Below are 23,338 nucleotides of genomic sequence, written 5' to 3'. Positions count from 1 at the left end.
CGAATTAGAATCAAATTATCGATTCGGGCCAAGAATTATCAGCCGTGTTTACGAGACAATAAAAAAGAGACTGAGGGACTCTGGACCTTTTTAGGTTCACAAGTAGCAAGTAGCAAAAAGCCAAAAAGTAGGCAGCAAACCACATTTTAAGGCTCAAATTAAAAATCAAATGCATTTAATTTAAGTCCCAAATGAAAACAACGGTAAGTTTCATTGAGCTAATTCATACCTAAATCCACCACTGTATTTTCAACAACAAAAACAACTCTGAAAAGAGTTTCCAGTCCAAAAGATATCACCAGCTTTCCCCCAGATTCTCTCAACTAGGCCTCGCTTTCCTTTTTTGCTGTTTCTCTCTCCTCGCCGTCCTCCGCCACCTCTACCACCTCCGGCGTTGCTGATTTGGTACTTCTCCCCCCTTTCTCTCTCTCTAGATTCATTCATTTCGATGTATTCGAGTTCTTTCTTGTACAATAACTCAGCAACTTTTGAGACCCACTTTTGAACCCATTAATTTTATGTAAAGTGCTTGTTGTTTAAACTGAATCTCAGTAATTTTAGTTCGATTTTTGATTTTTGATTTTTCTTTTGTCACTTGGGGTTTTGAAAATAAAGGGAAAAATTGAAGAACCCCACTTTGAGTTTGATTTTTGAGTTGGGGTTTGAAAATAAAGGGGGAAAAATTGAAGAACCCTCACTTTGAATTTGATAGTTTTCTGATGCAAATAGGTTGTTGCTCAATTGTGAATAATCAATGAGTAGTAGCAAGAACTTTGACAGGTTGTTGTCAGCTAGGAAATCACTAAACCTAAGCTTAGAAAAGTCGAAATCTTTAGGGTTAGCTTTAGATAAAGCTGGACCTAGATTGGAGGAAATTAACCAGAGGTTGCCTTCCCTTGAGGCTGCTGTTAGACCCATTCGGGCCAATGAGGATGCCCTTGCAGCTGTTGTGGGTCACATTGACCGGGCCGTTGGCCCGGCTGCCGCCGTTCTGAAGGTTTTTGATGCTGTCCATGGCCTTGAGAAGTCATTATTGTCAGACCCCAGGAGTGATCTTCCAGGGTACCTAGCCGTGCTCAAACGGCTCGAAGAGGCGTTGCGGTTTTTAGGGGATAATTGTGGGTTAGCCATTCAATGGTTAGAGGATATAGTTGAGTATTTGGAAGATAATGTTCTTGCTGATGAGAGGTATATTTCTGAAATGAAGAAATTGTTGAAGGGTCTTAGAGAAATTCAGAATGATTCGGGAAAGGGAAAGGCTATTCTTGATGGTGGATTACTAGAAGCGGCTTTAGATAAATTGGAGAACGAATTTCGGTGTTTGTTGATTGAAAATAGTATCCCACTTCCCATGTCTTCTGATGATGATCAAGCTTGTATTGCCCCGTCCCCTCTTCCCGTAGCAGTGATTCAGAAACTCCAAGCAATTCTTGGAAGGTTGATTGCTAATAACAGGCTTGATAAGTGCATATCAATCTATGTTGAGGTCCGAAGTGCGAATGTTCGTGCAAGTTTACAGGCTCTTAACTTGGATTATCTTGATATCTCAATAGCTGAATTCAACGATGTACAGAGCATTGAGGGTTACATATCTAAATGGGGGAAGCATTTGGAGTTTGCCGTGAAGCATTTGTTTGAAGCGGAGTATAAGCTTTGCATTGATGTGTTTGAGAGGATTGGATTAGATGTTTGGATGGGTTGCTTTGCTAAAATTGCAGCTCAAGCTGGAATTCTGGCGTTTCTTCAGTTTGGGAAGACAGTTACAGAGAGCAAGAAAGACCCCATTAAGCTTCTTAAGTTGTTAGACATTTTTGCATCTTTGAATAAGCTCAGGTTGGATTTCAACCGACTTTTTGGTGGAGCAGCTTGTGCTGAAATCCAAAACTTGACCCGAGATCTAATCAGGCGGGTCATTGATGGTGCGTGTGAGATATTTTGGGAACTTCTAGTTCAAGTTGAATTACAGAGACAAACACCACCCCCTATTGATGGAAGTGTTCCTAGGTTGGTTAGCTTTGTTACTGACTACTGCAATAGACTTCTTGGGGATGATTACAAACCACTTTTAACCCAAGTTCTAGTCATACAACGGAGTTGGAAGAACGAGAAATTTCAAGAACGGCTCCTAATTAACGCCATCCTAGAGATAATCAAAGCCATTGAGCTAAACTTAGATGCATGGTCCAAGATGTACGAGGATAACACCGTCCTTTCGTACCTTTTCTTGATGAACAACCACTGGCATTTGTACAAGCAGTTAAAGGGAACAAAACTCGGGAATTTGTTAGGTGATTCATGGTTAAAAGAACACGAACAGTACAAGGAATACTACGCTGCTATTTATCTGAGAGAAACGTGGATGAATCTTCCGTCTTTGTTAAGCCGAGAAGGTCTGATCTTGTTCTCTGGTGGTAGGGCTACTGCTCGTGACCTTGTTAAGAGACGGTTAAAGAAATTCAACGAGACTTTTGATGAAATGTATAAGAAGCAGTCAACCTGGGTTGTTTCAGACAAGGAGTTGAGAGAGAAAACATGGCAGCTTATTGTGCAGGCGATTGTTCCTGTATATAGAAGCTACATGCAGAACTACGGACCTCTCGTGGAACAAGATTCGAGTTCTAGTAAGTACGCGAAGTACACAGCACAGTCTTTGGAGAAGATGATAATGGCACTGTTTCTTCCTAAACCTGGTAGATTTAACAGCTTTAAAGGAAGGCAATATAGTGGGAAATTCAACAATGTCCAAGCAGATCAACCTCAACCTCAACCTCAACCTCAACCATCTCCTACTGCTGCTTCATAATCAATCTCAGCATGCTATGATATTCGGGCCAGCGGGTCAGGTTCGGGTTTTGTTTTGGGTCGACTTCGGGTTGTGTCAAAAACTCAAAAAATATCAGAAATATTGTACAACTTAGTATTACTACAAAATATGATAAATGAGTCAAATCGGGTCGATTTCAGGTCATTTGGGTTTGGTTCAGGGCGAGTTCGGGTTTCTCTCAGTAACTTCAGGTCGGGTTCGAGTCGGGTTATCGGGTCGGACCAGGGATTGCCAGCCCATTTCTCAAGTGTCCAATCAAGTATGCAAAGGCTGATCTTTGTATATAACTTATATTCTCGGAGATCTTAGTTTGCAGACTGATATGGTCCTGAATTACTGCTGGCCTTCAGTAAGTAAAATTCTACCTCCACCATCTTCTTCATCAGTGGTAGTATAATGTATAAGTTTTGTCAAGGGTTATTTAAGGTTCCAAGAGTAGCTAAATTATCATCATTAAGTGTATTAGAATTGTGAGTTGATAGAAAACTAATAATAGAACATTCATTTGTAATTTGGAGTAGATTTCTGTACGCCTTTTTTATTGTGTTTCTTGGATGTTCTTGTAGAAATATGGAATAGTTTTTCAGTCCAGATTAGGACCAATAATTCAGAGAAGATTTTTCAGGTAAGAGTTACAGAGCCTGTTATTCTGTTCAACTCATTTCAGTACACTGTTTGGTTGTATCTTGAGAGGTACCGGGAATCCGGTAATCCTTTGGGGTCAGGTTTAACACCCTCTCATTTTATCACTGTCAGTACAACGGTAGTCTGTAGACCTGATCAAAAGTCGGGCCGGGTCGGGTTGGGTCACGACAAAAAGTCTGCAGTTTAGGTCGGGCTAGACTTCATGTCAAAATTTCTGCCCCAAACCCGCTATTTCGGGCCAAAATAGCAGGTTTTTCGAATCGGGTCAATTTTATAACTAAAGTTCAAATCTCTTTTCTCTCAGAACCAAGAAAATGGCCAGATCAATCTCAGTTCTCTGACTTGTGGCTAACCATCGCTCCACAAGAAGAAATTGAATTCCCGACTAACTCTTTCTAAAGATAACTGCTCCCGGAAATTCAAGTCAAACTTAGTACTTATATGAATAATGCCAAAGTTAAAGTCATGCATTTAAAAAAATCGGGAGTAGAATATAATATCGTTAAATTAGAGAGAAAATAATAGTCAAAGAAAATTCTTTTAAAAAAAATATCCGGCAGATGCTAGATATGATCAACGTGAGCCTGGCTCGAAATTTTGTGGGTTTGGGCAGAATTTCGGGTCCGTTTTTCGAGCCCGATCCAAAATTTTTAATTTTTTAACTGGGCTTGGGCAACATAAAACCACACTTTTAAGTTATAAATTTGGCATGGCCCGTAGGCCCGGTAATCTAGGCCGAAACAACGGGTTTGAGCACATTTTGTTGGCCCCAATCTTGACACGGCCCAACATAACAGACTGATTTCATGCCTCGCCACGGCCCAAACCCGGCCTGGACCGCCATTTGATCAAGTCTAGCAGATACCTGTCATGGCTCACATTATGACACAGAGGAAATACTCTGTAGACCGTAACATGTAAACCATTGACCATCTAATATTACAGAATTTTCAGTATTACATGACCGAAAAATTATTTGATCTTGTAGAAAGGTCTGTGTTGCTAACCTGCACGGCTGCAGATATATCACATTCACCATTAATCTAACAGTGAATAACAACAATTTAACAAATATCTTAGGATAGTAATCATAGGAGGAACAAAACTACATTACATGCCAACAACGAAGTCTTAATTTGACATTTGCTTAAAGCCATTACGAACACAAATATACAATACAAGTCTTTAATCTTGCATTAAGAGTCTTCCTTTAACCCAACTACCCAAGCCTTGTCACTAATTATAAAGAACATCTATACTTAAAGAAGTGCACTCAAGACTCAAGTGCATCAAACAATTGGTGCTCAGGTGCTCTCACCCCATCACGGCATCGCCTGCACACTCGACGCTCTAGACCTTGGTGCACCTAATTTTACAATGGCAGCTAAAGTTAACCTTATTTTTATGTAGATATGAAGTTGTTCTATTTTTTTAATCAAGTTAGAGCTCCGCCCAGTCAATCTTCATAATTGGCGAGTGAAACATATTAAGGGGTATTTTTGTAAATAAATTATCAAAATGTACAATCTACATTATTTAAATATACAATCTCTTTTTATATTAACTTTTTTCTTTTATTTTTATTTTTATAAAATATCAAATATATTATGCAATCGCATTTTTACATTGTATATTTTTTTCATTATATACGAGTATTCCACTTAATATGTCAATCAAAGAAATTATTTTGAAATTTCTCTGTACTTCACTACTTTGTAATAATTTAAATCCTCTTCGATTTCACAAACATTGTCACGTACCAAATAGCCCTAAAATAACAGGCCGTGTTGCCGTCAATTTTACCGCCAAACATTCACCGCCTAAACACTGTAAAAAGTAAAAACACTCATCGTCGCAGTGGTTAAACGTATGTTCAATTCCGATCAAATCCTAACCCTAGAAACCTAAATTCTCACTCCAATTACATGAACTCGTCTAAATTCTCACTCCAATTTCGTGAAAATGCTGATTAAAATGTGAAAATATCCATCTTTAACCTCCGATCACTTGTTTAAGGCAACAAAAAGTATCGATTAGTCTTTGCGATGTAAAATTGAGGACTTCATTAGCTGCAATTTAATGGCGTTGAAGACGTGAAGAAGAAGTAATTCAGAAACGGTAAGAAAAATCCCATTGGATTACACCAATTGATCATATTTTTCTGCTTAAATTTGCTCAATTGAAAAAGAAGTAATTCAGTTTTTTTTTATTTGTTAAGAAAATATTTCTAGGGTTTCCGATTTTGATTATCGTTCTATCGACGCAGAAAAACAAAGAGAAGATGAAGAACATACTATTCTGCAGATCAAGTAATCTTCAATTATTCATTTTAGTAATTAGTATTTCTACATTGCGATCTTTAATTTTAAAAAATGTGATAATTACTGTTTGTTGGATTCAATTGAAGTTCTCGCCAGTCCAATTTCAAACGACAGCGTTTCATAGGATATTCCTGATGATGGAGGAGTACTAGTAACGCAGTAAGTTTCCCGAGTTCCCTCTTCTGCTTCATTGTCACAATGCTTCACTATGCTTGACTGATTTTTGGTCTGTTAATTTGGAAACTTTGGCACCTTCTCTGAAATGACTTATAGAGAGTAGAGATTAGGCTATCTAGAAAAACTAGGGTATACATTCCTAACTTGTTTAGTACGTCAAAATCTCTTCGGAGACTAAGTCTATCTTTACACATCCATACATGTAATTGTCTTGTGGGTCTGGATTTGACTCAAATTTTCCACCCCGTGGTTGTTGGAGAAACTCTTTGGCCATTTTGTGTTTGTTGAATTGTTGCACATTGATTTTTTCTGTCTTTTCATCCTGTATAGTTTCTCAAGAGATTAGCAGACATCTACAAGTCATTCAAATGAAAACCTTTGATTATTCCAAGTGAAAGGTCTCCTCTGTGAGGTCTTTTGATATTGAACGTACAAGTAGAAAAGCCAACCATATATGATAGAGGCACTGCATGCTACTCTAGGATGTTATAACAGGGGAGGAGTTGTTTTTATTGTTAAACTCTAAGAAACTTTGCTCGTAATGTACGTTCATCGTTTCGCTGGACTTTGAAAGGTTGCTTTCTTGGGTTGTACCATTTTTGCTTGACCTGCTTGGCTGCTTGACTTCCAAAATTCCCTCATTTTTTTCTGATCCAAGTGAAAAAAGTTGGATAGGATTAATTTTCCACAAAAATCAATAATTTCAGAGAGGATAGGATTATAAATAATTATATACATACGAGTTTTCAATTTTGAGTAGAAACCCAACAATAACATACTATGTATACGATTATATGTTAGGAAATACCATATATTAACATGTACTACATATGTGTGTTGGATTAAATGTCTCATAATTGAAAATATGTACTACCTCCGTTGCTATATGTTGCATGTGGTGATAAACTCATATTACCTTTGTTTCTAAATAGTTGCACCATTTTACTTTTGACACTATTCACTTATCGTACTTTGACCACTATCTTCTACTAATAAATAAAGGCAAATATTATTATGTAAAATGTTATTAGGTTGGTTAATATTTGATTTGTCCCAAATATTAACTCGGTTTGTTTATAATAAAATGCAAAGAGAAACAATAATAATAATTAATTATTACTGCCTTAACAATCTTGGGCGTCACGTTGAATATTCAATTTAACAAGGGTTGAAGAAGACAATGCATGCAACTCGGCGATGGTGACCAACTGATAACAGTTACCAAAAAAGAAAATTATCCCCCCACCCCACAGTGAGATTGAGAGGTTGTCTATAAAGTCTGACTAGGAGCTGTATAATTTTTCATAACAAAAAATCATCAAGCATAACAAATGGGTAAAGTGCAAATATATTATTTGCTTACTATTGTTCCCCTTTTTGTTTTGTTTATTGAAAATATGAAGTTGTGTAGTTGTGGCATGTACTCCAACAGCAGCCATTTGCTGAAGTTGGGGTGTAAGCCTGCTGAAAGGAAGGCACTGCTCAACTTCAAGAGCAGTGTTACCTTCTATGATAAACATGTTTCGTCTTCATGGAAAGGCGAGGATTGCTGTAGCTGGCGTAGGGTTAAGTGTAATCCTACTACTGGCCACGTCGTCCAACTCCGTCTCCATGGCAGCTGCCCAACAGATACATGTGATAACTTGTTTGAAGCTAGAAAGATGGAGTCGTCTTTGGTATATTTGTTGGAGTTGAACCATCTTGAGCATCTCGATGTGAGCGGCAACGACTTCGGTAATAGCAGTATCCCGAAATTTATGGGTTCAATGCAGGAACTCAGGTATCTCAACCTCTCATATACGAGTAATCCCCTTTATGGAAAAGTTCCTAATGAACTTGGTAATCTCACTAACTTGCAAGTCCTCGATCTAAAATCTTACGAAACCTATTTATTTACAGATAGTTTGAAATGGTCTTCTAGTCTTCAGCAATTGCGTTACCTAGATTTAACTGGTACAAATTTAAGTCAGGTCAATAATTCCTCTTTTAAGAGTCTTGGGTTTGTCTGACTGTAGCCTAATAACCACTTATCAATTGAAGAATTCATCACTTGCTTCACCTCCACTATCTATCCGTAAATTAGATCTCAATTGGAATAATTTGGAGGGAGAATTTCCATCTTTTATACAAAACTTAACCTCCCTTGAATACCTTGACATTTCAAGTAATATACACTTGGACTTAGGAAAAGCTGGTTTCACTAGTGTTGAAGGAGGAGATATTTGGAGCCTTGTAGGCCATCTACATAACTTGACATATCTGGATATTGGTCAAACCTTTCTAAGTCTTAAGTTGTCTTCTGGTTGGGTGCCTCCCTTCCAACTTCAATCATTCACTGCCAGCACCTGCAGAATCAATGGTCCATTCCCTCGGTGGCTCAAAACACAAAAGAGTCTGAGTTATTTGAGATTGTCTGATGCTGGAATTCACGGTGCATTGCCAAAATGGTTCCATAAGATGCAATCACTTACTTTCGTGGATCTTTCTAACAACCAAATTACTGGATGTCCGTCCTTTCCCGATAATTTTGTAAGTTTGTATCTGTATAATAATTCATTATCTTGCCAATACATGACTAATACGAGCCATAGAAATAAGGTCAATTATCATGCTGATATAATAAATCTCTCTAATAATTCTATTTCAGGGCAATTTCTTGAATATTTATATCATGAAATGCCTAATCTGAGTTCACTCATCCTATCTAATAACAAGATAAGTGGTTCAATCCCAAAGTCTATGTGTCATTTTACATCCTTGCATCTTCTAGACCTTCCAAGGAATAGGATATCAGGGACAATACCACATTGTTTGCGTGACCTTTACAACCTTGACTTTGTAAGTCTTTCATTCAACAAGCTCTCGGGGCCGGGGATATTCCTTGCTTCAGTAGCAAGTTGTCATATCTGCACTTAAATGACAATATGTTGAGTGGACAAGTCCCTTCTTGCTTAGCTAACCTCTCAGGTCTGAATATTTTGGATGTTGGCGAAAATAATCTATTAGGTGAGATACCAACATTCATTAGTGGAGTAAATGTTCCATACTTGCAAATACTTCGGCTGAGAAATAATAAACTTGAAGGCAGTATTCCTGATCGAGCAGTTGTGCTCATTGTCTAGCCTTCAAATCTTGGACCTTGGCCACAATTGTTTAAATGGAACCATTCCTTCCTGCCTAAGCAACCTTACGGCTATGAGTTCGTTGGTTGATTATGACTCATTTACTAGCATAGGCCAAGTCAACGAGGTCACCAAAGGAATTGAACGAGCGTATACAACCACACTAGCGTATATGGTGAACATTGACCTTTCATGCAACAACCTAATCGGCCGCATTCCGGAAGGGATCACAAATCTCTCTTATTTGGGTAACCTTAATCTATCTTACAATCACTTATCAGGACAAATTCCCATGAGCATAGGTGGTTTGAGATTATTGGAATCTCTTGATTTATCAAGGAACAAACTCCAGGGAACAATCCCAACAAGCTTGCATTGGGTGCAATATTTTCCTTGGAATCCCTTGACTTATCCTACAACAATCTCTCTGGTCTAATCCCAACCGGAAACCAGTTGCAAACCCTCAACGACCCCTCCATTTACGCAGGCAATCCATATCTTTGCGGAGACCCACTTACCAAGAAATGCAAAAGCAACCACGACTCTACAAGTGGTTCATCGGGAGATCAAAACAACGAAGATGAAGAAAGTGAGGACAAGCATGAGACAATGTGGTTCTACCTAGTTGTGATGTCAGGATTTGCTACCGGGTTTTGGTGTGTTGTTGGGACTCTGTTCTTGAAAAAGAGTTGGAGGCATGCTTTTTTTAGGCGTGTTGAATTTGTCCAGGATTGGTTGTATGTGGCCGTTGTTGTTCGAGTTCCTAAGCTTATGAGACGCTTCATATGATAACCCCGGTGTATGTGTGGCTGTTGTTCAGGGTGTATGTGGCCGTTGTTGTATGTGTAATTGTGTAAAGATGGTTAAATTCAGTAAGGTCTTTTTCCAACTTGGTTTTGTTTTCGTGATGTGTGTACACCAAGTATGGTATGTCTGTAATTTCTTTTTATATTCTATTAATAAAATTACTACTGGGCTGCAGCACCCCAAGTGAATTATTTGCTGCTACTTTTGTTTTTGTCAACAGATATTAGAAGTTGTAACTTAGTTTTCTACTCTTGAATGAAATATCAAACATATATAATGATTCCCCAGATGGTTCAGGAGATCAAGGCAACCAAGATGGAGAAGACAAGGATAAGCATGAGGCGATGTGGTCGTGATGTCAGGATTTGCTACCCGGGTTTGGTGTGTTGTAGGAACTTTACTGCTGAAAAAGAGTTGCAGGTATGCTTTCTTTAGGCGTGTTGAAGATGCACAAGATTGGTTGTATGTGGCCATTGTTGTTAGGATGGCTAAGCTCAAGAATAGATAAGGTAGTATAGTAGTATATATTTATTGTATGATATTTGTCCAACTTGGTTCTCCTTTTCCTATTGTACACAAAGTGTGGTACCTTTGTATTTACTTTTTTTCTGTATTGATGTAGTATAATGTACGGGGATGCAGCACTCTGACACAATTTAGCTGCAAATTCTTTTCTCTTATAACATAAGTTGCAGTCCTCTGTTAGTATGGCAATAAACTAGAAAAAAGTTCTTTGTTGGATATACAGAGGTATATCTATTCATCTTTGATTGTTAAAGACATTTGCTCTATATTGTTGCATACTTGCAGCCCTATTTACTTGTACTGGAGTGATAATTTATCCTGACTAATGCTTGCCTTTGACATCTGTTGTTTGCCAAAGCTTTTGTGTGCAGGTGCTTGCTCGTGACACAGGTTTTAGGATGTTCACTAGCTTTTCGCCGCCTTGGATAGAAGTCTCTTGAGCAGGTTAGTTGGAGGCGTGCTTTTTTTAGGCGTGTTGAATTTGTCCAGGATTGGTTGTATGTGGCCATTGTTGTTCGAGTTCCTAACCTTATGAGACGCTTCATATGATAATCCCGGTATATGTGGCCGTTGTTTAGGGTGTATGTGTAAAGATGGTTGAATTCAGTAAGGTCTTTTTCCAACTTGGTTTTGTTTTCGTAATGTGTGTACACCAAGTATGGTAATGTCTGTAATTTCTTTTTGCCTTCTATTAAATAAAATTACTACTGGGCTGCAGCACCCGAAGTGAATTATTTGCTGCCATTTTTGTTTTTGTCAACAGATATTAGAAGTTGTAACTTAATTTTCTACTCCTTGAATGAAATAATCAGACATAGATAATGGTTCCCCAGATGGGTCAGGAGATCAAGGCAAACAAGATGGATAACACGAGGATAAGAATGAGACGATGTGGTTCTACCTGGTCGTGATGTCAGGAACTTTACTGCTGAAAAAGAGTTGGAGATATGCTTTCTTTAGGCGTGTTGAAGATGCACAAGATTGTTTTTATGTGGCCATTGTTGTCAGGATGGCTAATCTCAGGAATAATTAAGGTAGTTTGTGTGATATATTTGTTTTCCTTTGTATTTTATTTTTTCTGTATTAAAGAAGTACCTAATTTACAGGAGTCAGGGAAGGGATGCAGCACTCTTGACATAATTTAGCTGCAAATTATCCTTGTTGTTTCTCTTGGTATGCCATTAAACGAGGAAAAGGTTGTGATTGGAGATAATCAAGGCCATTTATACAGGTCTTCAGATCATTTGTGAAAGAGATTGGAGAAACTTTTTCTTTCTAGACATCATTTTTAAAATGTGTTTTATTTTTTATTTTTTATTTTTATGGTAAATGCATGCAGGGAGCTTTTGAGGCAGATGGGTGACGATGACATCGAGCACCGTACAAAGAGGAGACTCTTATTTAGTCGATTCAGAATTTTATCTTACAAACTCTAATTAAGAGCATCCCATTTGTCTCGGGTTATATGGAAGCCTTGTTCTAAGTATAAACTAGGCTTATGCACGACCCGTCTACACCACGGACTTCCCGGTTGATTACTACGGAGTACTTTAATATTAAAAGAAACACTTTATTGTAACGGAAGACAAAATGGTGGCTAATACTAGCCCAAAATAGAAGATAAAATGGTGGCCAATACTAGCCCAACTGCCTCTGTTTGAAATTGTTCAAAGTGCAAAATTAAAATGAACAATGAGTGTATGACCAAAACAAAAACAAAAACAATAAAAAAAGTTAAGGTGACCGGCTTAAAATTTTGATAAAGATCTTTCTGAGTATTAAGACCTTGTCCTTGGCAACTCTGTAAAGTTGGAATTGAATGTGAATACTATTGGAAATCTTTTAAAGATTTGCATCTCCTCGTAGAATCCGAGTTCAATATGATCGTCATTAGCTTAAAACCTACGTATGAGTTCATAAGTATGTTGGAGTGCTGCAATCATACAGAATACTGGTAAACAACATGCCTTCATTTATCAGTGCCGAGTCGACAGACGACAGTTTGTACTTGTGCCGTACAAACTCCCTCCCCTTGTAGAATTCTAAGTATTTTGAATTGATTTGACACAGAACAAAACCCCAACCCAGATTTAAGGTGATGAACTCGTCTATGTACTTTTTTTTGCTTGATCATAATATGTTGCCCCGTAACCAGATTGCATATGACGTAAAGACCCTGACCCGGATCAGAATGCGAACCCAGATCCGGATAAGAATCAAACAAGATTAATCCATTACATTCATTGAACAGATATGGATCATTCCCCTCTCTGGATTTGGCCCTGTACCTAATCATCATATCGGGATTAGACCTGGTTATTGGACAGGGTAGTCCAATGGATATAGGGTTAGGGTCAAGTTAATAGGGCTTTTATTGAGCAGGACTCTTATTGGACAAGGTTTTTATTGGACAGAGTCATTATAGGGTCTAACTTATACTACAATTATTTTGAAAATTAAAATAGTAATGATACAAAAAATTACGTGTATAGCTTCGTATTCACTTGTATTTGTACATGGCTCTTTTGTTTTTCATTTTTCATTGCTCGTTTATTGACCCGCCCACTAATGACCCGCTATTGACCCGCGACCCGCTTTTGACCCGCCCATTATCGACCCGCTAAAAATGACCCTTTTAATACCCGATCCTCTTTTGACCCGCACCGACCCTGACCCGACCGGCCCGATAACCAGGTCTAATCGGGATTAACTTCAAGATTACCCATCTCATTAACATTTGGGTGTTTTTTGTCTATGTCAAGGACTATAAACGAACAGTCCGACTCTTTATACAAACAACCATAAAGCAATAGGGTGGAATAGCGACCACGATAACGGCGCAAATTAGCAAAATGTGGATCTTTGATGATAGAATTCCAGGTTTTGCAAACAAGCTTACAAATTATTAAGCATGTTTTAGTTGGGAGTCTTGATAAAATATCGCATAGAATTGCAGATGGGATTTTTTCGATCATACAACGATTCAATTGCACTTTCTTCTTCTTCACCATCGCGAGCTCAACTGTATATTAAAGACTTAAGTTTATTATTCAATTAATAAATCTATAATTATTAATTACTACCTCCATTTGTGAAAGTTATTTACGCTTTTGAAAAATAAAGGTATAAAAACTTTGACCGTGATTTCTCACTATTATATACATCAAAATTTTATATACATCAAAACGTTACCTGGAAGATCTTGTCGATTTCGGTATATATTTTCAGAATATCAAATTTTTATAATTTTTTCACATACGAAATTAGATATATTAGTAGTTAAATATTGCTATGGAGTTCGTGCAAATAGTTACCGTAAAGATCTTTTTGAAACGGGGGAAATATAAAGGAATTTTTTTTAAAAAAATGGTAATTGCAAATATACGAAATCTATGATATGATTATGATAAGGAAAATTCAAAAATAAATTGGTATGTAACTAATCGCAAATTTACTTTGCAGTCTTAAGAATGGGTATCCATGGAGATTATTTTATTTATTATTTTTTTGAGCAATAACAAGCAAACAATACGAAGTACAAAACAGTAAAAAATTAGGTTAAAAAAGCGTACCTTGAGGCAGTTTGGACTTTGGAGCTCGACACATACGAAGCTTACACGGAAGGAGAAGGAGAGTTTTTTGGGTATATTTGTAGGGGAAGAAGAGTTTGGGTATATTTTGATTCCATAATTTTATTATCGGTTTTTTTATGAAATGCCCTTGAGGTTTCACAAAATGCACCAAATACACCCGCGCGTTTCAAATTACATAATATACCCCTATTTAAACTTATTTGCACCAAATGCCCCTAGACTTAACGGAAGTCTAACTCCGTTAACATTAACTCTTAATTAATCTAACTAATCCTAATTTAACCATAATTAAATACTGATTAGTCTAATTAATCTTAATTAACTCTAATTCCCCTCTCTCCTCTCACTCTCCTCTCTCCTCTTAATCTCACATTCTCACGCCATTTTCTGGGTATCATCAAAATGGTGAACCCAACCACAATATTCCTTCTTCAAACCATCTTCATCAAACATAAATTGCTAACTCAAACCCCCAAATATTCGAACCCAAATTTTCGAGTGAATTGAAATCGTGAATAGCGCAAAAAAAAAAATGGAGAGTTTGATAGTCTGAAAATGAAGAACAAAACAAACTTGAAAATGAAGAACAAAACAAATCAGAAAAATTGGAAAAGATATATAATCTGAAATTTGAGAGTTTGATTCCTAAATTCTCAACTATAAATTCGATTCCAATGTCCCTCGATCCCAATTGCTGCTATTCTACTCTCCTATTTGCTGCTACTGTTGCTATCTCTTCCTGCAGAAGAACTCAGCCCCAAGAACAAAAACAAGAACACAAAATCGGAAAAGAAATAAAAATTTGAAAACGAAATTCATTCTAATCTACGAATTGTTTCTGATTCTCTAATCTAATTCTAACTACCCTGCGCTATTTTCTATCCTAGTTGTTATTCTACCTCGCCCAATACAAATTAGAACTTCGTTCTCGAATTCGTTCTTCAGCATTTATGTTCTTCTTTTTGGTTCGAGGGAGCAGTTGCGATTAGAGGAGATCGATAGAGAATAGCGCAGCAAGATTTGTTTTATGTTTTTCAGATTTTGATTTTAGGTATAGCGCAACAAGATAGAGAATAGCGCAGCTGGGTTCAGATCGATAGAGAATAATGCAGCAAGATAGAGAATAGCGCAGCTGGGTTCTTTGTGAGTATAGAATAGCAGCAACAGCAACAACAAAGGGCAAAAAACAACAGAATTTGGGTAAATTAGAGAGAGATTAGAGCCACTAGAATTCGAATTTGTAGTTTAGATTTTCGATTTTAGGTATTAAACTCTCAAAATTTCATATTCTCTTCTTCAATTTTTTGGGTTTTGTTCTTGAATTTTCAGATTTATTGTTCTTCAATTTTGGGCTTCAAATTCAATTATATTTGTTAGCTAGAGTTAATTAGAGGCAATTAGAGGTTAATACTAACAGAGTTAACGACCGTTAGTCATTAAAGATATTCAAGGGCATTTGGTGCATTTTTTTCAGTAATGGGGGTATATTATGTAATTTGAAATGCGCGGGTGTATTTGGTGCATTTCGTGAAACCTCAGGGGCATTTCATGAAAAAACCGTTTTATTATATTATTGTAAAATATATTATGTGTCGTATCAATTACGGAGTAGTGGAGTACTTCAGGAAACTATATTATTTATCTTTTTGAGAGATTAATATTATTATATATATATCCATGAATCGTGTGTTTCCTAATGGAGTGTGTAGTACAAACGATAACTCGTACAAAAATAATGACTAAATTTGATTTGATTAAAGAATACTAGTTTAGGCAATAAACAATTAATACACGGTTACTACTAAAATAATTTTTACCAATTGACTGTTGGTTCAGTGGTGATTGAGGCTGGACTTGGTAGGGAGGACCTGTGTTCGATCCCCGCAACAACAATTGGGAGGGGAATGGAACCTATCCACTCAGAACTCGCCCCGAATCCGGATTAGCCCTAAGAGTGAACCGGATGGTACACCAAAAAAGAAACTACTTAAATAATTTTTGTTATTTCAATAGTAACTAAATAAAAAAACTTGTGATATTTAGGAAAACGTGAATCACAAAAATAATGACCCCAACTGACTACAACTATCTTACACAAAAAAAAAAAAGTCAAAGTCATAGGGTAAATAGTGTAAAACCAAATAGTGCGATATTTACGGAACGAATGAAGTATTACAATTCAAAGTTAAGGATTATCGTCTTGTATGTAGATCATCAACCATATTTGATCAAGTTCATGGGTCAGACCATTTCTCTCCAAATATATTTATGGACATGAACTTTTCATATTGTTTCATTCCTATTTTTATAGAATGATTTTCACGTACCAAATGATACACCCAAATAGACATAACTCAAAATTTTATTTTAACAGTATTGAAGTATAGATGGGTTGAGAAAAAAAATCATACTCGGGTATTTTCAAAACTTGAGTTTATCTTGTAATGTATCCATATTTTCTGTATTCATAAAGTTGGGTGTTGCAACCGAAATACTCGAGAAGAGTTGAGTACATGCTTATTTTTTTATGTGTTGAAGATATTATGGTTAAGAAGTTAGGAGTATGATTCATTTTGTTAATGTCTCGAACTTAATAAGTTTACCAAGCTTTAACTATACATATCATATGTTGATTGTTGAGTTTCATATATTAAAATTTATGGAGGTACGTACTATCATCAAAGAATTATTTCACTAATTAAGAACATAAATTCTTATTTATAATGAGTGTACAATAAATATTTTACACCGGAGTAAAAGTTAACTCAAAATGCTCAAAAGTTAAGCTTATATATGTAAAAGTTATCTATTTTACAGTGATAAATTTTTTCATTTTAGTAAAACTGATTTCTTCAAAATCACTAATAATGTATAAAATTAATCTTTTAACCCTTTAAAATATTTTACTAATATAAAAGTTAATCAACACTAGGTTAAAGTTACAAAAAAAGGATAAAGTTATCTTAGTGTACAATAAATTTATTATACACCTTGTGCGCGCAAGATCTTTTGAATTAAGAAATAAAGTATGTGTTCACTATAATATAACGATTCTCCCAAACTTGTTCAGCATCAAAATAAACTAGTCTCGTGAGGTGATGGACAACAACATTGCCATCCTTTTCGAACATGTGACCAGACAATAGAATTAAAACGAGTTTATAAAGACAGAATATCTCATGAAACCGAATCAAGATCAGAAAAATAAATGACACCCTTCGACAGACGAGAAATCAACAATTGGCAAATCCGAGTATAGTATCACCTTCATAAGGCAATACTTTCGTCCAAATTTGACCTTAGGGCTTAGGCACTCGTTCATATTCTTTCTTGTAAAAAAACAAAAACAAAAACAAAATATATGAAGAGAAAGATGGATAATAAAATTCGGTCCACTTCCTTTTCGGGTAGACCCGACCCATTACTACTAGTCAAGTGACTAAGCAGCTCATCACTCACTTCAGCACATCAGCATTCAGCAAACATTGCACCGATTTTGCTTCTTTCCTGAACAAGAGTAGGGTTTATTGAAATCAATTAATTCCTCCATTACCTAAAATTAAGCAGAAAAAGATGAGAAATTTATCAAAATCTCTGCAAATTTCATCAACTCTACTGCGTTCTTCAGTTACCCACAAACCCCTTTCTTCATCTTTAACCTCTTTATCTTCTTCAGAACCCTTAATTTCCCAGGACCCAATTTCAGAATCTTCATTACCAAATCAATCACCAATTTCTAATGATTTTAATGAGGGATATTCCTCAATACCCATATCACAGAATCATCAAAATCCCACAAATTTCTCTCATGGCATAAATGGTTTATTGAGCTCAAAGGATCCACCTTCTGCAATGGAATACTTCAAATGGGCTGAAAAACAACCAGGGTTTGGCGAAGGGGTTGATTCTTTCTGTTTACTTTTGCACAATTTCATGGGTTTGGAGGGTCAGCAATGTGCAGTGAAAGAATTGGTTTCAACCCAGAATTTTCCTGATGCTAAAACTGTGATTCGAGGCCTCAATGATTGCTCCAACAGGTTTGGTTTTGATTTGGATTCGCGAATTTATAATTACTTACTGTGTGGTTTTATTAAAACTGGTAGAATTGAGGATTCAATTAGTTGTGTCGAATGGATGCTTGAAAATAAAATTGACTTATGGGTGTCATATTTGAATGATCTTATCTATGAGTTAGGGATTCAAAGGAAAATGATTAAGGAAGCTAAGGAGTTGTATGATAAGGTGTTTTGTAAAGGGAATGTTGTAAATGGTGGTACTGTGCGTATAATGATGAAGGCTTGCTTGAAAGATGGGAACCCGAGTGAGGCGGACCGATATTTTAGGTTAGCAAGGGATAAGGGAGTTGAATTAGATCCAGCTGCATTTAGTTGTGCTATTGTAGCTGTTAGTCAAAAACCAGATTCGAATGCAGCTTGTGAGTTGTTAATGGAGATGAAGGAGAAGGGTTGGGTGCCCTCTGAGGGTACCTACACCCAAACTATCATCGCGTGTGTGAAGCAAAGGAATTTGATGGAAGCTTTGAGATTGAAAGATGAAATGGTTTCTTGTGGGAAACCGATGAATTTGGTAGTTGCAACGACCTTGATGAAGGGGTATTGTGTATCGGGTGATTTGGAGAGTGCTTTAGGTTTGTTTGCAAAATTAGATGAGTATGAACTTTCACCAAATAACATCACTTTTTCAGTTTTGATTGATGGATGCTGTATAAACGGAAATATGGAGAAAGCGTCTGAGCTTTATGACCAAATGATTGAAAAGGGTATTGAACCTAGTGTCTATAATGTTAATTCAATGATTAAAGGGTTTCTGAAAGCTCGGTTGTTTGAGAAAGCTTATGAGATGTTTAACAAGGCGGCTGAATCTGGTTTGGTTGATGATTCCTCATTGAACAGTCTCCTATCATGTCTCTGTAAAGATGGCAATATGGATGAAGCTCAGAAGTTTTGGGGTATGGCGTTACAATGTGGAATTGAACCTAATCTACAAAATTATAACAACCTTATCCTTGGTTATTGTAGGAAAGGAAATGTTGCTATGGCACATAGCATGTATGTTGAGATGATTGGTAAGGGTTTGAATCCCAATGTTTTCACCTTTACAATATTAATCAACGGGCATTTCAAGAAAGGTGAGGTAGATAAAGCTCTTAACCTGTTTGATGAGATGTCGGACCAGAGGATTGATTGTACAGATCACACGTACAATACTATGATTGGTGGATTGTGCAAACACGGGAAAACATCGCTTGCAAGGAACATGCTAGAGAATTTTATCAAGGAAGCTAATTTTGTACCATCTTGCATGACTTATAATTCTATTGTTGGTGGATTAATTAAGGAAGGTGATTTGGATTCCGCATTGTCTGTTTATAATGAGATGGGCGAGAATGGAGTGTCCCCTGATATTTGTACATACACAATTTTCATCGATGCATTCCGCAAGAGCAATAATTTTGATCTTGCTTTGAAAATGCAAAATGAGATGATAAGCAAGGGTCTTGAATTGGATATTACTGCATACGGCACACTTATTGATGGTTGTTGCAAAAGAAGGGATATGGAGAGTGCATGTAAACTTTTCAATGAACTGTGTAAATCCGGGCTGTCTCCAAACATATACATTTACAATAACATGATCAGTGGTTACAGAAATCTAAATAACATGGAAGTAGCTCTCTCGTTCCAAAAGAAAATGACCGAACAAGGGGTTTTGTGTGATTTGGAAACATACACAACATTGATAGACGGACTTCTGAAGGAAGATAAACTGAAGTCAGCTTTAGAATTCTATGATGACATGGTAGAGAAAGGCATTAGGCCCGATAAAATTACTTATACGGTTTTGGTGAAAGGTTTGTGTAAGAAAGGAAAGCTGGAAAATGCACGTAACTTCTTCAAAGAGATGGAAGAAAAGGGGGTGACTCCAAATTCCCTTATATATAATGCTTTGGTTGCTGGGTATTTTAGGGAGGGTAATTTGCCTGAGGCTTTCAAATTGTATGATGAAATGCTCGAAAGAGGTCTTACTCCAGATAAAATGACTTTTGATTTCCTCATGAACGCAAACTTCAAACCCGGTTACCAATCATCAAGGACTTCATCAGATATGCCTATATTCTGCAAAGAGGCCCTAGCATGAGCTTGAGACTTTCAGACAGGTAATGTGCTTAAATTTCCTGTTTACTGTGGAGTATGTGTTCAAAGTGATGTATCTTTATGTTTCCCATGATGAGTATTGAACTTTGACTAGGTGAAGTTTCAAGAGGAAGGAAAAATGATAGCATTGTTTCTATCACGGTCTTGGGTTTTGGCATCATTGCATTACTAGTGTTATAAAACAGTTTGAGCACAAGGCCATTTAGAATCTCCTATCTTATTTTGTTATGTTGGCGAAGATTTGTGTTGAATCAATGGAAGTTTCCAGAGAACTATTGCTGATTTGCTGCATGTTATAATTAATGGCATTTCTACTTTCTGCGCTCGTCAAGCAGTACTTAAGCTGACATATCTGCTTATTTTTGAATGATTTGATAACTCGAATTGCCTCGACTATGAAGATAAATTTCTGGGCTTGTTAGTTGAAATTCCCTGCATTTTTTAGCTGTTTTGTAAGAAATAAAAGTGTGCAAATTTGTCTGGTTAGAGTATCACACTTGTTTGTGTTCTCCCTTTTATATTTTATCTCTGCTCCCTCATGTCCGAATTTGGACGTGATTCGTACCCTTTATGCTAGTTTGTAATTGTGTTTGATTAAAAATGCTGCAAGTCCCTTGCTAAAATCACTTTTGTCGTAATTTTTGACAAAATATAAAGAGTGGGTTCCAACCCTGGACTATTTAACTCAATCCAATTCCTTCTAGTCGAGCCTCCCGATCTGTCATTATACCTCTCGAGGTAGAAAGCGGATTCAATTGGGACCGAGCTAGAACCCAAGAATGTGGAAATTGCTGCACTATTCTGACAAAACTAGAATGACCTATGTATTAAATCTGCAGGAAAAAGAAATTGGAGACTCTAGTGAAGCTTTTAGCAGAGTAGCAGAGTATGAGAAGGCTAACAACAGAAATGATGAAGATGAAGATGAGGATGAATATGAAGAGGATGCCACAAGAATCTGCACTCCCATTCGCTTGATAAAGCGCCGATAACTGACTAACTGGAGAATCAGATGACTATGGAGCTATTGAATGGTTATCTTCATTGAGTGAGGTGTGACATTTTTGTTTTTTCTGTCTTTTAACTTCCTTCAAAATACATATTTGCTGCTGCATTTCCCTATAGTTTAACTTCTAGGTATATGGTCCATTTCTATCTTGGCTTTGAGTTAACATTAGTGACAGTAATCTAGAAACAACACATTGCTGAATTATTATACTTCTGCGTAAGTACAAGTCGTTAAGCATAAGCGCCAACCCTTCTCAAAAGAGATGCACAAACGAACCATCAACTAAAGCTCCGTTTGGTTGGGTATAAAACATTTCCAGTGTAAAATGATTTTCATGGAAAACAATTTACAACGGAAAACACAATTCCACAATTAGTTTTCTGTTGTTTGATTCCGTGTAAGAAAAATGATGAAATGAAAGGGAAAGTAAGCAGGTAGTCAGAGGAGTGTACAAGAGAGATAAGGAAAAGGAAGGAAAACAATTTTCCCGTCATTTTGAACAATTTTGAAGGGAAAATGTGAAGGGAAAAAGGTTTTCCATCATTTGGAGAACAATTTTACTCCTAGGGAAAATGGTTTTACACTCTTTTGCAAATCAAACAATGTAAAATTGAAAATAGAAGAAAATTGTTTTCCATTAAAATATTTTACGCCCTACCAAACGGAGCCTAAATGAATGCCATCTTGAAAACAAATGTATTCCATCTTGCTGTATTGCCAGGTCAATCAGAATCCTGTATAGATGTATCTGCTGTTGGTACTCCCTCCTTTCAGTTTTTCACACTTGATTTAGATGGAATTAGTAATATTCTTCACTGGGATTCCCAATTCAATGAATACATATTCGATTACAGGCTGATGAGTGTACTTGTTTCAGGTTTCTGCTGCTGGTAAAAGATGTATATGTTTGCCCTGGTATTTTTCCCATCAGCTGAAGGTGCTATTGTGGCTTTATCTCGAGTAACTCTGTTCCAGATCATTGAATGAAAGTCCACATTCTACAGGAACATAAGCGACAATGCCTTCTCGGCATTTGATGGATTCCGATTTTGGTATATTCACTCATCTTTTCCATGGGGTTTCATTACTCAGTAGATGGTGTCTTTTTTCACTATTCATCTAGTGATGAATCCAGGCTTCTGGCTTATAGTTACTAAAGCTTGGTGATTTTGGGTTTTTGTTACCAAAAACGACTTTCCGGAAATTGTATCTGCTCTTTTCTGGAAATTGTTCATGTGTTTACAATGTAGTAATGATAGAATGTAATTCCAAAGCTGTGTTTAGTTTATATTACTGCTCCACTTCTTGTTTAATTAGATGGGCGAGAATGTGAGATTAATAAATTTTGACGTTTGAACATTTTAGCACTTGATCGTGTTAAAAACTCACAGGTCAAGTATAATGTTTGATTATTGATGTTTTGAGTAAGGTATTTGACTATTTTCTCTGTTTTAAAGCTGTATTTGTGTACAATTACACAAAGGTATCACGTATGAAAGATGGCTGCGGGCTGGGCCGACCCGAATACTGGTCCGAGCACGAAAAAGCCCGGCCCTGCCTGGCCCTAGCACGAAAAAAGCACGGCCCGGCACAGGCACGAAGTCGTGGGTCGTGGGCCGAGCCTGTGCATGAATTTTGTTGAAAAAGCACGACAAGACACACTAAATTTAGTAAAATTAGCCTTAGGCAAGACGGCCTGGCCCGATACGAAAGCCATGGGCTTGGGCCGCACATGGGCCCTATTTTAAAGGTCTTGGCCCGGACTGGCCCGATTCAACATGGGCCCGGTCTGATTAGGCCACGACTCGAATCCTGACCCGGCCCGGCCCGGCCCACGCCCATCTTTGTTTAACCCTTAAGGCCTTAAATCCTTAATTACACTTATCTTACACGTAATTAAATACCAAAGAAGCCTTAACCTAATGCCTAAGATCGAGAGCTTATATATGATAGGTTAAAAGTTTAAATCCAAAATATCATTTTTGCTAGGAGATGGTCATTAAATAATCGATCCACATTCCCGATCACCCAATCCTATCACAAAACTCACTTCTCATCCTGCGTGAACCATCCAATGGCAATTTGGACAACCCACGATATGACAAATGGGCCATTTGAATAGGTTTCATCTCATATAAG

The 23,338-nt window shown here is 37.0% G+C and overlaps 3 protein-coding genes and 1 pseudogene across 3 annotated transcripts; all 4 read left to right on the top strand.

Annotated features, from left to right (window-relative positions):
• Positions 1 to 178: 178 nt before the first annotated feature.
• LOC110784179 (exocyst complex component EXO70A1) lies at positions 179 to 3,453 on the top strand. The gene has a single exon (XM_021988614.2). The coding sequence runs from the start codon at positions 755 to 757 to the stop codon at positions 2,801 to 2,803; it is 2,049 nt and encodes a 682-aa protein (XP_021844306.1). The 5' UTR covers positions 179 to 754; the 3' UTR covers positions 2,804 to 3,453.
• Positions 3,454 to 5,997: 2,544 nt separating this feature from the next.
• Positions 5,998 to 7,978, top strand: LOC130469261 (receptor-like protein EIX2). Its single transcript, XM_056838321.1, has one exon. It carries the CDS (start codon positions 7,299 to 7,301, stop codon positions 7,974 to 7,976), a length of 678 nt encoding a protein of 225 aa, XP_056694299.1. The 5' UTR covers positions 5,998 to 7,298; the 3' UTR covers positions 7,977 to 7,978.
• Positions 7,979 to 9,162: 1,184 nt separating this feature from the next.
• LOC110782252 (receptor-like protein EIX2) lies at positions 9,163 to 9,878 on the top strand (annotated as a pseudogene).
• A 7,588-nt stretch (positions 9,879 to 17,466) lies between these two features.
• On the top strand, positions 17,467 to 22,615 carry LOC110782509 (pentatricopeptide repeat-containing protein At3g54980, mitochondrial-like). The gene is made up of 3 exons (XM_021986691.2): positions 17,467 to 20,192; positions 21,030 to 21,243; positions 22,077 to 22,615. Exon 1 carries the CDS (start codon positions 17,588 to 17,590, stop codon positions 20,171 to 20,173), a length of 2,586 nt encoding a protein of 861 aa, XP_021842383.2. The 5' UTR covers positions 17,467 to 17,587; the 3' UTR covers positions 20,174 to 20,192; positions 21,030 to 21,243; positions 22,077 to 22,615.
• Positions 22,616 to 23,338: the final 723 nt, after the last annotated feature.

This window comes from Spinacia oleracea, chromosome 3 (assembly GCF_020520425.1).
Source record: "Spinacia oleracea cultivar Varoflay chromosome 3, BTI_SOV_V1, whole genome shotgun sequence".
Lineage (NCBI taxonomy): Eukaryota > Viridiplantae > Streptophyta > Magnoliopsida > Caryophyllales > Amaranthaceae > Spinacia > Spinacia oleracea.
This window is presented reverse-complemented; position numbering and strand designations above follow the sequence as displayed.

Bases quoted from the DNA above. Each gene is read 5' to 3' on its own strand.
- LOC110784179 (XM_021988614.2), top strand. From the start codon at position 755: ATGAGTAGTAGCAAGAACTTTGACAGGTTGTTGTCAGCTAGGAAATCA.
- LOC130469261 (XM_056838321.1), top strand. From the start codon at position 7,299: ATGGGTAAAGTGCAAATATATTATTTGCTTACTATTGTTCCCCTTTTT.
- LOC110782509 (XM_021986691.2), top strand. From the start codon at position 17,588: ATGAGAAATTTATCAAAATCTCTGCAAATTTCATCAACTCTACTGCGT.